This window comes from Pan paniscus, chromosome 7, assembly GCF_029289425.2.
Source record: "Pan paniscus chromosome 7, NHGRI_mPanPan1-v2.0_pri, whole genome shotgun sequence".
In the NCBI taxonomy this organism is placed as follows: Eukaryota; Metazoa; Chordata; class Mammalia; order Primates; family Hominidae; genus Pan; species Pan paniscus.
Window position 1 is genome coordinate 57,736,298 of NC_073256.2, and position 16,218 is coordinate 57,752,515.

Genomic DNA, 16,218 nt, shown 5'->3' on the forward strand with positions numbered 1-16,218 from the left:
TTAGAATTTTCAAGGTAAATGATCGTATCATCACCAAACGTGACAGTTTGACTTCCTCTTTACCGATTTGGATGCCTGTAAGGGCTTTTTGAATGCCTAGATACTAACATTGTTTATCTTTATGACAAATACTTTTTTCATATCTATAATTTTTCTATAAACTTTTTTTTCTCTGCTACATTGCGGCAGACCTTGCTGGACTGAACAAAGGAGGATGAATGCAGGAATAAAGACAAAGAGAAAAGAATATATTTGCAAGAAGGGGTCAGGGGGCTCCTTGATTTAGTGAACAGGGGCCCTGAACTTCTAGAGCCCTTCGTATTTATTGAGTAAAGGAGATAGGGAGAAGGGGGTGGTTGTGGTCAGCCGCTTGACTTAGTGCAGGCCTGCATGACTGCATTCTTTGAACAGTAGGCTCCAGATGTTCCAGTAGATACCCTCAAGGAGCATGGCACCAGGGAGTGACTGCCCTCAGCATACCTTCTGGTGGCAGGCACAGATGTGAATTTGCCCACATTATGCATTCATGATAAACAGTTTGCTGTTTAATCATATAGCCTCCAGGGGAATGCTGAGTTGGTCATGACCCTCAGGCTTTCGGCTCCCAACACTACATGAAAACTTTTACATTTCATATGGCCAAATTTGTTAATATTTTCTTCTTACTTTTTGGTTTCCTGTATAGTGTAGAAGGTCTCTTCCACCCCCAACTTTTAGTCTGCTAGAGTTTTCTTTAGGATTAATATTATTACCTTTTATAGAGTATGGAATTCATAGTTAGAACTGGAGCTGAACCTTTGAAGGAGGGAAAGGAAACAAACACTGACAAAGCAAAGTGGTAGATCTTGACAACTGATTTGATGTGGAGTGGGCACGTCAAAAGGTGTCAGTATGAGGTAAAAAATATATTACTGAGCTTGTCAGGGGTATGCGTAGAATTTTAGGGGAAGTCTAAGTTGTAAAAAAAAGGGCTTATTAAAGTATCTGTGGGAGGGAGAAACAGAGTAAACAATACTTAGATGTTGGAACATAAAACCAATGTTGGGCATTAGGAACAAATACTTGGAAACAAATGCTGGAAGGGTTAGGTATAAACAATATCAGAGAGACAGAATAAAAGTAGTGGAGAGGCAGTGCGATTGTGAAATGAAGTGCAATTGAGACAGAAGGGGCATTTCAAATTGAGAATTGAATTCCAAGCTTCTTAAGCTGCTTTACTCACATCCTGGCTTATTCATTTTGGTGGGGGCTCTAAATAAGGCAGTAAATGCTTGGAGCATCTATACCTTAGTAGTTGAGAATATGGCTCGGATTCAGACTGCCTAAGTTCAGATCCTTCAGTAGGACGTATTAATCATGCTACCTTGAGAGAGTTACTTATACTTCCCATCTGATACTTGATTTGCTCAATGGGGACAAAAATAATATCTACTTCACTAGTTTGTTTTGAGTGTTAAATGGATTAGTTAATGTAAAGTTCTGAGAATAGTGCTATTATTATATGACAGTTTAAATGGCTCCTTACTCAAGGCTGAAATAATAATGTTTGGGTATGAAACAATAAAGCACTCCTATTGGAAACTGTTGAACTTTACTACCTGGGAGCAACATATTTTAATCTATACATAGAAACGATTTGTCTCTGTCACTCAACAAAGTATTTTTTATCAGAATATTGGAGCAAAGCCTTTGGCAAACATAGCCAGATGTGATGAGAACACTAAAGGCATTAAAAACTTTGATCTGTTGGATATGTTTCAGATATCAAGAGTGTTTAATCTAATTAATACTAATATGTCATATTAAATAATATTCCAAATTTGAAACAATTGAGGACATACGGAAAGATCATACCTCAATTTGCTTCAGATTTGGATTTTATGAACTGCAGACTTAAATTATTAGCAGGAATTCTCATTTTTAAATTGTCTGTTAAAATCAATTATAAATGTAAATTTATTTATTTAGTTATACGGATTATCCTCGTTATTTGGGAGCAGTGTTTCCTGGAACAATGTGTATTACTCGTTATTCTGCAGGAGTTGCATTGGTATGTAACTATTTAATCTTATTTTTTAAATTGACACGTTTAAAAATTATTTGACATGATAGTATATATTTTGTACAATTTATGTGCATGTTTACATTTACAGATTGCATTTTTTTCCATTACTGTTAAAATTTTTAAGTGTGTAGAAGGAAGAATATTTTGTAGATCAATATCTTGTTGCAATTAATTATGTTTGGGAGTTGGAATAAAAATATCATAAATACGCATGCTGTTCTTGATATACAGAATAATGCATTGTGAAAAATTATCTGCAGTAAAATTTCTATAACCCAAAATAGATTTTTGCTTGCAGACATAAAATTGGAGAAATATTCTTATAGATAAAGTAGATTCAAAATCAAAACAAAAACCAGATTAAGGATTCCTTAAGATGTTTCAGAACTCTGAAAGACAGTAAAATAAACTTTTATGTGTATTTTAAGCATTTATAATACGGATAAATGTGATTTTATATATATAATGGGTAAAAATAAATGCATTATTGAAAAGTTGATGCATCTCTTTGTGCCATTTTCTCACCCTACTCATTTTTAAAAAAACAAGTTTAAGTACTATTTTTTTAACTTACAAAGTAATTTATGTTAATGATGTCAAATTTGTTAAGTATATATATAGGAACATATAAGAAAATTCATATAATTTTGCATTTTGCCACCAGGTGGAGATAACCACTATTAACATTTTGATTGATATATATATCTTCTTGTTCTCTTAAAAGAGTTTTAAATAAAAAAATTTTTAGAACATGTTTTTAGAAACTGTTATTCATTTTTTTATTGACACATAATAGTTGTATGTAAAGGCAGTGAGCAGAATGGTGATTACCAGAGGTTGGGAAGGGTAGGGGGAAGAGGAGATGAAGAGAAGTTGAGTAATGGGTACAAAATTACAGTCAGGTAGAAGGAATAAGTTCTAGTATATATGTATATATTTTGACAGAGTCTTGCTTTTATGCCAGGCTGGAGTGCAGCAGCCCGATCTTGGCTCACTGCAACCTCCGCCTCCAGGGTTCAAGCGATTCTCATGTCTCAGTCTCCCTAGTAGCTGAGATTACAGAGGTGACCCACAACAACCAGCTAACTTTTTTGTATTTTTAGTAAAGAAGGGTTTTGAACATGTTGGCCATGACAGTCTCAAACTCCTGGCCTAAAGTGATCTGCCTGCCTCGGTGCTGCCTGCCTCCCAAGGTGCTGGGATTACAGGCATGAGCCATCATGCCTGGCCAGTTCTAGTATTTGATAGCACAATAGGGTGACTATAATTAACAATAATTTATAGTATATTTCAAAATAGCTAGAGGACAAGATTTGGATTGTTCTCAGAACAAATAAATGGTATATGTTTGAGGTTATGGATAGCCCAGTTACCCTGATTTGATCATTACATATCACCTGCATGTATATCTTCTACTTCGTGTGTTTCTCTGTTTATCTGTTACTGTAGCTCTCTCTCTCTATATTTTTTTGCAAAATGTGATTTTGCAGCACCTATTTTTATTTCTAATACTTAAACATTTTTTATTACTGAAATAATGAATGCACATGGTAAATTGTTTAAGCTATAGATATACAAAGCAAAAAATGATAGTAAAACTGTCTACCTCTTCATTTAGTCCTATTTAAGAATTTAATAATTTCCATTTAAGTTCTTCTGTTGGTTAAATTTATTTATTTAAAGATATATATGCCCTTACCTCTATTTTAATTTATAAACTGTAGACAATATTGGTAATATTATATTTGATATGTTGAGTCCACTCTCTCTACTTGTTGCTTATGTTTAAATATATATATTTAAATATTGGTTCTTATTTTAAATTTTATGTAATATCTATATATATGTTAAACAATGTCCACTGTTTGCTTGCTGTGAACAGTAAGAGGTGTAATGTAGTTGTATGTTTCTTATACCCATTGTCAAGATTTAGATAATTTATAACTAATTCTGTAGGGCTTTTGCACTTTGTCTAGAGATTGATGTAAGAATTAAAAAACAGCATTTTATAGTATTATAAATATATAAATAATATTAACTATTGAATAAAGAAATAAATATTTCTTATGACAGTAAAGCTTTGATGGTCAAAGGAGGACATTTTAGGCATCAGAATCTAATGGAGCACTGAATTTTTTTCTAACTTCTTTTACTTGTTATGGGTGAAACCAACTGCCACAGAAAATGAAATCCCATCTTCCTTTTCTTGGAATCTTTTACTACTTTTCTGGAATAACTCTTGATTTTTTTTTTTAACACAGTGTATATGAATTGCAAACATTGAGCTATTTTATCAATGAAAGCACTTTTTTTCTTCAGCGTTTAAGTTCTGGGGTACATATGCAGGATGCGTAGGTTTGTTACATAGGTAAATGTGTGCCATGGTGGTTTTCTGCACCTATCAACCTATCACCTAAGTATTAAGCCCCACATACATTAGCTGTTTATCCTGGTGCTCTCCCTTCCCCGGCCCCCCTGACAGGCCCCAGCGTGTGTTGTTCCCCTCCCTGTGTCTATGTGTTCTTATTGTTCAGCTCCCACTTATAAGTGAGAACATGCAGTGTTTAGTTTTCTGTTCCTGTGTTAGTTTGCTGAGGATAATGGCTTCCAGTTCCATCCTTGTCCCTGCAAAGTCTTTCCTTTTTTCGACTGCATACATAGTATTCCATGGTGTACATGTATCACATTTATATATGTATCACATTTGCTTCATCCAGTCTATCACTGATGGACATTTGGGTTGATTTCATGTCTTTGCTATTGTGACTAGTGCTGCAATGAACATACAGGTGCATGTGTCTTTATAATAGAATGATTTATATTCCTTTGGGTATATACCCAGTAATGGGATTGCTGGGCTAAATGGTGTTTCTGCCTCTAGGTCTTTGAGGAATTGCCACAGTGTCTTCCACAATGGCTGAACTAATTTACATTCCCACCAACAGTCTAAACATGTTCCAGGCCGGCCGCAGTGGCTCACGCCTATAATCCCAGCATTCTGGGAGGCTGAGGCGGGTGGATCACGAGGTCAGGAGTTTGAGACCAGCCTGACCAACATGGTGAAACCTTGTCGCTACTAACAATACAAAAATTAGCCAGGCATGGTGGCAGGCACCTGTAATCCCAGCTACTCAGGAGGCTGAGGCAGGAGAATCACTTGAACCCGGGAGGCAGAGGTTGCAGTAAGCCGAGATCGTGCCACTGCACTCCAGCCTGGGCAACAAGAGGGAGACTCTGTCTCAAAAACAAACAAGCAAACAAACAAACCAAACAAAACAAACATATTCCTATTTCTCCATAGCTTTGCCAGCATCTGTTGTTTCTTGACTTTTTAATAATCGCCATTCTGACTGGCGTGAGGTGGTATCTCATTGTGGTTTTAATTTGCATTTCTTTAATGATCAGTGCTGTTGAGTTTTTTTTTTCATGTTTTTTGCCCACATGAATGTCTTCTTTTGAGAAGTGTCTGTTCATGTCCTTTGTCCACTTTTTAATTTTTTTTCTTGTAAATATGTTTAAGTTCCTTGTAGACTCTGTAGATTAGACCTTTATCAGATGGATAGATTGCAAAAATTTTCTCCCCCTCTGTAAGTTGTCTATTCACTCAGATGATAGTTTCTTTTGCTCTGCAGAAGCTATTCAGTTTAATTAGATCCCATTTGTCAGTTTTTGCTTTTATTATTATTGCTTTTTTCATTTTTGTCATGAAATCTTTTCCCATGCCTCTGTCCTGAATGACGTTGCCTAGATTTTCTTCAAAGGTTTTGATAGTTTTGGGTTTTACATTTCAGTTTTTAATCCATATTGGGTTAATTTTTTTTTTGAGACAGGGTCTCACTCTGTAGCCCAGGCTGGAGTGCAGTGGCACAATCTAGGCTCACTGCAACCTCTGCCTCCAAGGTTCAAGCGATTCTCTTGCTTCAGACTTGCCAGTAGCTGGGATTACAGACGTGCACTGCCACACTTGGCTAATTTTTGTATTTTTAGTAGATACAAGGTTTCACTGTGTTGGTCAGGCTGGTCTCGAACTCCTGTCCTCATGTGATGCACCTGCCCTGGCCTCCCAAAGTGTTGGGGTTACAGGCGTGAGCCACCATGCCCAATCAACTTAATTTTTGTATAAGGTGTAAGGAAGGAGTCCAGTTTCAATGTTCTGCATATGGCTAGCCAGTTCTCCCAGGTCCATTTATTAAATAGGGAATCCTTTCCCCATTGCTTGTTTGTGTCAGATTTGTTGAAGATCAGATGGTTGTAGGTGTGTGGTCTTATTTCTGAGTTCTCTATTCTGTTCTATTGGTCTATGTGTCTGTTCTTGTACCAGTACCATGCTGTTTTGGTTACTGTAGCCTTGTAGTATCGTTTGAAGTTGGGTAGCATGATGCTTCCAGCTTTGTTCTTTTCTCTTAGGATGATTGTGGCTATTTGAACTCTTTTTTGGTTCCATATGATTTTTTTTTTGCCTCAGTTTCCTTATTTATTTATTTATTTGTTTATTTTTTATTATTATACTTTAAGTTTTAGGGTACATGTGCACAATGTGCAGGTTAGTTACATATGTATACATGTGCCTTGCTGGTGCGCTGCACCCACCAACTCATCATCTAGCATTAGGTATATCTCCCAGTGCTATCCCTCCCCCCTCCCCCCACCCCACAACAGTCCCCAGAGTGTGATAGTTTTTTTTTTCTAATTCTGTGAAGAATGTCAATGGTAGTTTAATGGAAATAGCATTGAATCAATCTATAAATTGCTTTGGGCAGTATGGCCATTTTCATGATATTGATTCTTTCTATTTATGAACATGGAATATTTTTCAATTGTTTGTGTCCTCCCTAATTTTCTTGAGCACTGATTTGTAGTACTCCTTGAAGAGGTCCTTCACTTCCCTTGTTAGCTGTATTCCTAGGTATTTTATTCTCTTTGTAGCAACTGTGAGTGGGAGTTCATTCATGATTTCACTCTCTGCTTTTCTGTTGTTGGTGTAGGAATGCTAGTTATTTTTGCATATTGATTTTGTATCCTGAGACATTGCTGAAGTTGCATATTAGCTTAAGGAGCTTTTGGGCTGAGAGGATGAAGTTTTCTAGGTATAGGATCATGTCATCTGCAAACAAAGACAATTTGACTTCCTCTCTTTCTATTTGAATTCCCTTTATTTTTTCATTTTGCCTTATTGTCCTGGCCAGAACTTGCAATACTATGTTGAATAGGAATGGTGAGAGAGGGAATGCTTGTCTTGTGCCAGTTTATAAGGAGAATGCTTCCAGCTTTTGCCCATTCAGTATGACATTGGCTTTGGGTTTTCCATAGATGGTTCTTATTATTTTGAGGTATGTTCATTCTTTCTACCTAGTTTACTGAGAGATTTTAACATGAAAATTTTTTCAAAGGATTTTTCTGCATCTATTGAGATAATCATGTGGTTTTTGTCTTTAGTTCTGTTTATGTGATGAATCATATTTATTGATTTGTGTGTGTTGAACCAACCTTGCATCCTGGGGACGAAGCCAACTTGATCATAGTGGATAAGCTTTTTGATGTACAGCTGGATTCAGTTTGCCAGTATTTTATTGAGGATTTTTGCATCGATGTTCATCAGAGATATTGGCCTGAAGTTTTCTTTTTTTGTTGTATCTCTGCTGGGTTTTGGTATCAGGATGACACTGGGTTCATAAAATGAAATGGGGAGGAGTCCCTTCTTTTCAATTGTTTGGAATAGTTTCAGTAAAAATGGTACCAGCTCTTCTTTCTACCTCTGGTAGAATGTTAGCTGTAAATTCTTCTGGTCCTGGGCTTTTTTTGGTTGGTAGGCTATTCATTAGTTCTGCCTCCATTTCAGAACTCATTTATTTGTTTATTCAGGGATTCAATTTCTTCCCGGTTCAGTCTTGGAAGGGTGTTATGTGTCCAGGAATTTATCCATTTCTTCTAGATTTTCTAGTTTACGTGCATAGAGGTGTTTACAGTATTCTCTGATGGTTGTTTGTATTTCTGTGGGGTCAGCGGTGATATCCCCCTTATCATTTCTGATTGTATCTATTTGATTCTTCTCTCTTTTCTTCTTTACTAGTCTAGCTAGTGGTTTATCTATTATATTAATTTTTTCAAAAAAGCAGCTCCTGGATTCATTGATTTTTTGAAGGTTTTTTTGTGTGTCTCTATCTCCTTCAGTTCTGCTCTGATCTTGGTTATTTCTTGTCTTCTGCTAGCTTTGGGGTTCGGTTACTCTTGGTTCTCTTGTTCTTTTAGTTGGCATGTTAGGTTTTTGATTTGAGATATTTCTAGCTTTTTGATGTGGCCATTTAATCCTATGAATTTCTCTCTTAACATGGCTTTACCTGCATCCCATAGATTCCGGTACGTTGTCTCTTTGTTCTCATTAGTTTCAAAGAACTTCTTGATATCTGGCTTAATTTCATTATTTACCCAGGAGTCCTTTGGGAGCAGGTTGTTCAATGCTTATGTAGTTGTGCAGTTTTAAGTGAGTTTCTGAATTTTGAGTTCTAATTTGATTGTGCTGTGGTTTGAGAGACTGTTTGTTATGATTACAGTTCTTTTGCATTTGCTGAGGAGTGTTTTACTTTTGATTATGTGATTGATTTTAGAGTAGGTACTGTGTGGCAATGAGAAGAATGTATATTCTCTTGATTTTGGGTGGAGATTTCTGTAGATATCTATCAGGTCCACTTGATCCAGAGCTGAGTTCAAGTCCTGTATATCTTTGTTAATTTTCTGTCTCAATGATGTGTCTAATATTGTCAGTGGGGTGTTAAAGTCTCCCACTATTATTGTGTGGGAGTCTAAGTCTCTTTGTAGGTCTCTAAGAACCTGCTTTATGAATCTGGGTACTCCTGTATAGGGTGCTTATGTATTTAGGATAGTTAGCTCTTCTTATTGAATTGAACCCTTTACCATTATGTAATGCCCTTCTTTGTCTTTTTTGATCTTTGTTGGTTTAAAGTCTGTTTTGTAAGAAACTAGGATTGCAACTCCAACTTTTTTCTGTTTTTCATTTGCTTGGTAAATTTTTCTTCATCTCCTCCTTTTTTTTTTGGAGACAGGAGTCTCACTCTGTTGCCCAGGCTGGAGTGCCATGGCATGATCTCGGCTCACTGCAACCTCTGCCTCCCAGGTTCAAGAGATTCTCTTGCCTCAGCCTCCCAAGTAGCTGGGATTACAGGCACACATCACCATGCTTGGCTAATTTTTTGTGTTTTCAGTAGAGACAGGATTTCACTATGTTGGCCAGGCTGGTCTTGAACTCTTGACCTCAAGTGACCTGCCCACCTTGGTCTCCCAAAGTGCTTGAGTGATTACAGGCTTGAGTGATTGCTCCCAGCCATCCCTTTATTTTGAGCCTATGTGTCTTTGCATGGGAGATGGGTATCTTGAAGGCAGTATACCAATGGGTTTTGACTCTTTATTCATCTTGTCATTTGTGTCTTTTAATTTGGGCATTTAGCCTATTTACATTTAGCCTATTTACATTTAAAATTAATGTTGTTCTGTGTGAATTTGATCCTGTCATCATGATTCTAGCTGGTTATTTTGCAGACTTTTTTATGTGGTTGCTTCATAGTGTTACTGATCTGTGTACTTCAATGTGTTTTGGTAGTGGCTGATAATTGTTTTTCATTTCCATATTTAGTGCTTCCTTCAGGAGCTCTTGTAAGGCAGGCCTGGTGGTGATGTATTCCCTCAGCATTTGCTTGTCTGAAAAGGATCTTATTTCTCTTTTGTTTATGAAGCTTAGTTTGGCTAAATATGAAATTCTGGGTTGAAAATTCTTTTCTATAAGAATGTTGAATATTGGCCCCCAATCTCTTCTGGCTTGCAAGGTTCCACTGAAAAGTCTGCTGTTATTCTGATGGGCTTCCTTTTGTAGGTGACCTGGCCTTTCCATCTGACTGCCTTAACATTTTTTTTTTTTTTTACTTTCAGTTTGACCTTGGAGAATCTGATGATTGGGTGTCTTGGGGCTGAACTTCTCATGGAGTATCTTACTGGGGTTCTCTGGATTTCCTGAATTTGAATGTTGGTCTGTCTTGCTAGGTTGAGGAAGTTCTGGATGACATCCTGAAGTATGTTTTCCAACTTGGTTCTGTTCTCCCCATCTCTTTCAGGCATCTTAATCAGTTGTAAGTTCAGTCTTTTAATATAATCCCGTATTTCTCAGAGGTTTTGTTAATTCCTTTTCCTTCTTTTTTCTCTGTTCTTGCCTGAATGTCTTATTTCAGAAAGACAGTCTTCAAGCTCTGATATTTTTTCCTCCTCTTGGTCTGTTCTGCTATTGATACTTGTGATTGCATTGTGAATTTCTTGCGTTGTGTTTTTCACCTCCATCAGGTCAGTTATGATCGTTTATAAACTGGCTATTCTGGTTAACTGCTCCTGTATTGTTTTATTATGATTGTTAGCTTCTTCGCATTGGGTTAGAACATTCTCCTTTAGCTCAATAAAGTTTGTTATTACCCACCTTCTGAAGACTACTTCTGTCATTTCAGCCATCTCTGCCTCAGCCCAGTTCTGTGCCCTTGCTGGGAGATATTGGGGTCATTTGGAGGAGCAGAGACATTCTGGCTTTTTAAGTTTTCAGTGTTTTTGCATTGATTTTTCTCATCTTTGTGGGCTATCTACCTTTGATCTTTGAGGTTGCTGACCTTTGAATGGGGTTTTTGTGGGGCCTTTTTTGTTGATGTTATTGTTGTGGCTTTCTGTTTGTTTTTCCTTTTAACAGTCAGGCCACTCTTTCATAGGGCTGCTGCAGTTTGCTGGGGGTTCACTCCAGACCCTAGTTGTCTCAGTCTCTCGCACACCTGGAGGTATCACCAGTGAAGGCTAGGAAACAGCAAAGATGGCAACCTGCTTCTTCCTCTGTAAGCTCCATCCCAGGAGGGCACTGACCTTATACTAGCCCATATACTCCTGTAGGTGATGTCTGTAGGAGGTCTCACCCAGTCAGGAGGAATGGGATCATCAGGGACCCGCTTAAAGAAGCAGTCTGGCTGTCCCTTCACAGAGCAGATGTGCTGTGTTTGGGGGAGCCCTCCTCATCTAGACCACCCAGACTCTCTAGAGCCAGCAGGCTGGAAAGGCATAGTCGGCTGAACCACAGGGACTATGGCCATCCCTTCCCCCGGAAGCTTCATCCCAGACAGAGATCAGAGTTCTGGTCTGGACTACCTGGAGTCTCCAGAGACAGCAGGCTAGAATGGCCAACTTGAAGCACAGAGATGTGGCCGCTCCTTCCCCAAGGAACTTAGTCCGTCTCAGTCAGTCTCCAGCCTGCTGCTACTGGCTGGCTCGAATTCCAAGCCAGTGGGTCTTAACTTGAGAGGTGCTGTGGAAGTCGGGCCTGCAGAACAACACTACTTGGCTCCCTGGATTCAGCCCCCTTCCTACAGGAATGCATGAATGGATCTCCCGCCTGGCAGGAATTCCTGGGGCTAGGGTATTCAAAACTCCTGGGTGTCCATAGTATGCCCAAATGGCTGCTTCCCTGAGGCTCCACACTCTCTGTGCTTTGGACCCAAGGCCCTGGTGACATGGGCTCATGAGGGGATCTCCTGATCCATGGGTTGCAAAGAGCCATGAGAAAAGCATGGTTTTCAAGGTGGGGCTGCACAATCACTCATCACTTCCCTTAGCTGGGGATGTGGGCTTCCCTGGCTCCATGCCACTCCTGGGTGGGCCATCACCCCACCTTGCTTTTCCTTGCTCTCCGTGGGTCAAGCCGTCTGCCTAGTCAGTCCCAGTGTAAGAACCTGGATACCTCAGTTGAAAGTGTAGAATTTGCTTGCCGTTTTCATTCCTTTCCATGAGAGCTGGGGACTGTAGCTGCCTCTAATCAGCCATCTTGGTCCTACCCCCTTCAATGAAAACACTTTTATTTTGTCTTAATGAGAGGTGACAGCTTGCTGGCAGTCCTCAGAGCCCTCGCTTGCTCTCGGTGCCTCCTCTGCCTGGGCTCCCACTTTGGCAGCACTTGAGGAGCCCTTTGGCCCGCCGCTGCACTGTGGGAGCCCCTTTCTGGGCTGGCCAAGGCCAGAGCTGGCTCCCTCAGCTTGCAGGGAGGTGTGGAGGGAGAGGCGCGAGTGGGAACTGGGGCTGCGCGCAGCGCTTGTGGGCCAGCTGGAGTTCCGGGTGGGCATGGGCTTGGCGGGCCCCGCACTCGGAGCAGCGGGCCGGCCCTGCCCACCCCAGGCAGTGAGGGGCTTAGCACCCGGGCCAGCGGCTGCAGAGGGTGTACTGGGTCCCCCAGCAGTGCCAGCCCACCGGTGCTGCGCTCGATTTCTCGCCGGGCCTTAGCTGCCTTCCCGCGGGGCAGGCCTCCGGACTGCAGCCCGCCATGCCTAAGTCTCCCCCGCCTCAGCCTCCCCTGCCTCTGTGGGCTCCTTTGCGGCCCGAGCCTCCCCGACGAGCGCTGCCCCCTGCTCCACGGCGCCCAGTCCCATCGACCGCCCAAGGGCTGAGGAGTGCGAGCACATGGTGCGGGACTGGCAGGCAGCTCCACCTGCAGCCCTGGTGCGGGATCCACTGGGTGAAGCCAGCTGGGCTCCTGAGTCTTGTGGGGAGGTGGAGAGTCTTTATGTCTAGCTCAGGGATTGTAAATACACCAATTGGCACTCTGTATCTAGCTCAAGGTTTGTAAACACACCAATCAGCACCCTGTGTCTAGCTCAGGGTTTGTGAGTGCACCAATCGACACTCTGTATCTAGCTGCTCTGGTGGGGCCTTGGAGAACCTTTATGTCTAGCTCAGGGATTGTAAATACACCAATTGGCACTCTGTATCTAGCTCAAGGTTTGTAAACACGCCAATCAGCACCCTCTGTCTAGCTCAGGGTTTGTGAGTGCACCAATCGACACTCTGTATCTAGCTGCTCTGGTGGGGCCTTGGAGAACCTGTGAGTCCATACTCTGTGTCTAACTAATCTGATGCGGAGGTGGAGAACCTTTGTATCTAGCTCAGGGATTGTAAACGCACCAATCAGTGCCCTGTCAAAACAGGCCACTTGGCTCTACCAATCAGCCGGATGTGGGTGGGGCCAGATAAGAGAATAAAAGCAGGCTGCCCTAGCCAGCAGTGGCAACCCGCTTGGGTCCTTTTCCACACTGTGGAAGCTTTGTTCTTTCACTCTTTGCAATAAATCCTGCTACTGCTCACTCTTTGGGTCCACACTGCTTTTATGAGCTGTAACATTCACCGCGAAGATCTGCAGCTTCTCTCCTGAAGCCAGCGAGCCCACGAGCCCACCAGGAGGAACGAACAACTCCAGACGTGCTGTCTTAAGAACTGTAACACTCACTGCGAACGTCTGCAGCTTCACTCCTGAGCCAGCGAGACCACGAACCCACCAGAAGGAAGAAACTCTGAACACATCCAAACGTCAGAAGGAACAAACTCCAGACATGCCACCTTAAGAGCTGTAACACTCACTGTGAGGGTCTGCGGCTTCATTCTTGAAGTCAGTGAGACCAAGAACCCACCAATTCTGGACACATTAACATTTGATTGATAATTGGGCTAGGTATAGAATCTTTGTCCTAACATCTTCCTACCTCAGCATTTTGAAGACCAATGTATCATATTTTTGCCAACTCATTATGAAGTGAAAAGATGGCAAGGAAATTCAGGGTGTATGTAAAGGAATTTGAACTGATGAGTGAAAGAGAGAAGTTAGTAAGGAAGTTAGGAACAGTGAAAATGTGGTTGGAACCATGAGTTAGATGTGCTGGCTGGTTCATGAATTGTTGGAGGTACTAGAGGAGTAATCAGGAAAAAATGCAGATGATCAGTCTGTGGGATGCAGTTACTAAGATGATGGAGGGGTGGCAATTATTGATAAAGATCTGTTGACAAGGGCTAGAGTGTGAAACATAAGAATGAGTGGCTGAGGCAAGGCATAGGATAAAATTGTGGGAGGAGATAAATTCAAGGAAGTGTAAAACAATTTTTATACTTACACTTTTACAAAGCCACAATAATTTTGAAGAACGACAAAGTTGAGGGACATATTATAGTTTATATCAAGACATTATAAACACTTAGTAATTAAGACAGAGACAGGTGCAGTGATTGAGCAATAGACCAATAGACCAGAGAGTTCAGAAACAAAAAAATGTATAGGCATGCACTAAATTTTTTACAAAGGCGACACTGTAGTGCACTGGTTAGCAGATGGGCTTTTTGATAAAAGAAACTCTACTCTGACTTGATGCTATTTGAAAGACAAAATATAAATAGATTATAGCTCTATATGTGCAAGTTAAACAGTAAAGCTCTGGAAGATTAAAAAAAGGAACAAAGATTCATGACTATGTGAGTAGAGAAAGATTGTTTTTTCTTTTATTTCAAATTCATTTATTTTTTAAATTGACATATAAAATTGTCTGCCTTTACCATGCACAACATGATGTTTTGAAGACTGTATACATTATAAAATGGTTAAATCTAGCTAACAAATGCATTGCCTCACATACTTATCATTTTTACGGTGAGAATGCTTAACATCCACTCTCTTAGCATTTTTCAAGAATACAATTTATCATCATTAACTGTAGTTACCAAGCGGTACAATAGAACTCCTGAATGTATTCTTCCTTTCTGTCTTTAAATATCCATTCTTTGACCAACATCTCCCAGAAGAGGATTATTTTGAATACTTTGTCAGTCATTTCATAAATATCCTTTCTTCTGGGTACACTGCGGGAGCTTTATTAGTTTCTTTCTGTGATGTCATATTTTCCTGATTTTTCGTAATCCTTGTGTCCCTATGCATTTGAGGAGATGTTCACGTCTTCTAGCTTTTGCAGGTGTTCTTTTCTGGTAACAGACCTTTACTTTTACTGTAACCTGGGATTCTGGATGCCATTGGTTACAACCGTGGACAGGCAGACCTTGGTGTTGGGTTCTCTAGTTGGGCTTGGTTGCTTCCTGTACTCTGAGGTCAAATGGTATAGTTGGCTGTGCTCCGTGGTCTAGTGAGACCACTGGCTGGACTCTAACATCAGGTGGGGATACTGGCTGGGTTCTGTGATTGTTTCTGATGGAGCAGTATTGTAGGTTGTCTTCCCTGGCTAGGCAGTATTTTTGTATGTTTGGAATCTGTATCGTGTTTCCTGCAGCATGACGCTGTTGGCTAGTCTTTCTGGCGTGGCACCTCCATTGGCCAGAATGAAGAGCAACCCCAAAGAATGATGTGCTGATCACTGTGAGCCCCACCACTATTTTTCATCTCCAACTGACCCAGATGGCTTAGCCCTACCAGCACTCCCAGTGGTTCCTGTGTGATGAGACAGGAGTGAGCCTCTCACAAATGGTCCCAGAATGGTGGGGAAGTTAAATATCTGCCTCTAATTCACCCCTACCATACCAGAAACCTTAGGCCCAGAGTAACTCTGCATGCAGTGCCGCACCAGCCTGGGGCTATTCCCAATATAGTATATTCCCAATATAGTATAGTAGGTCACCACAGCCTCTGCCAGCTAGTATGCAGCAACTTATCTAGCAATTCCCATCCCATCTTTCCTCATCATCACTCACTATGTTCTCAGACTCAAGCCTAATGGCTATGGGGGAAATGGCACCAAGTTTTGGCTGCTGCTTTAGGATATTTAAAAAATCATTAGTGACATCCTTCCTACCTCTCTGGATGTTGTTCCTTAGCTGGTGCCACAACTGAATCTTTAGCCAGCCATTACAGTCTTGTATTAAGCCAGTTGCTTCTGTGTTACAGGACATGTGATAAGTAAATCTTGTAGTAATGAACCCATTTCTATAAATACTAGGCCACAAAATGTGACCCTGGTCAGAAACAATAGTGTGTGGTGATGTAGAAGACATTCTTTAAGCGCAGGAGTGTCGTGCTTCAGAATCACTGCAGACAGGCAAGGAAAATCCATACCTGGGATACACGAGGACAAATTGTTGCTCCTTCAATGAATGAGCAGTCCACTGTAATAAACCTATCTCCAGTTGACTGGCTAATCCAACAGGGGCATAGTGCTATGGTGGAGGCTCATCACTGGCTTCTGTTGATGGCAGGTAGAGTGCTCGAGCTGTTTAGAAAGGCAGATCAGTTTCAGAGGATAATTTACAGTCATTATCTATCTTTTGCTTTTGCACCAGGCAAACAAACAAGTTAAATGATT

At 40.7% G+C, this 16,218-nt stretch overlaps 1 protein-coding gene across 7 annotated transcripts in view; it reads left to right on the forward strand.

The window, feature by feature from the left end:
* The window catches only part of ADAM32 (ADAM metallopeptidase domain 32), a 185,350-nt gene that overhangs the window by 68,227 nt on the left and 100,905 nt on the right, over positions 1 to 16,218 (forward strand). For all 7 annotated transcript variants that reach the window (XM_003830707.6, XM_055116494.2, XM_055116495.3 and 4 more), the window contains one exon: positions 1,969 to 2,050. In XM_003830707.6, the coding sequence (XP_003830755.3) occupies positions 1,969 to 2,050 (82 nt within the window). The remainder of the gene's footprint in view (positions 1 to 1,968; positions 2,051 to 16,218) is intronic.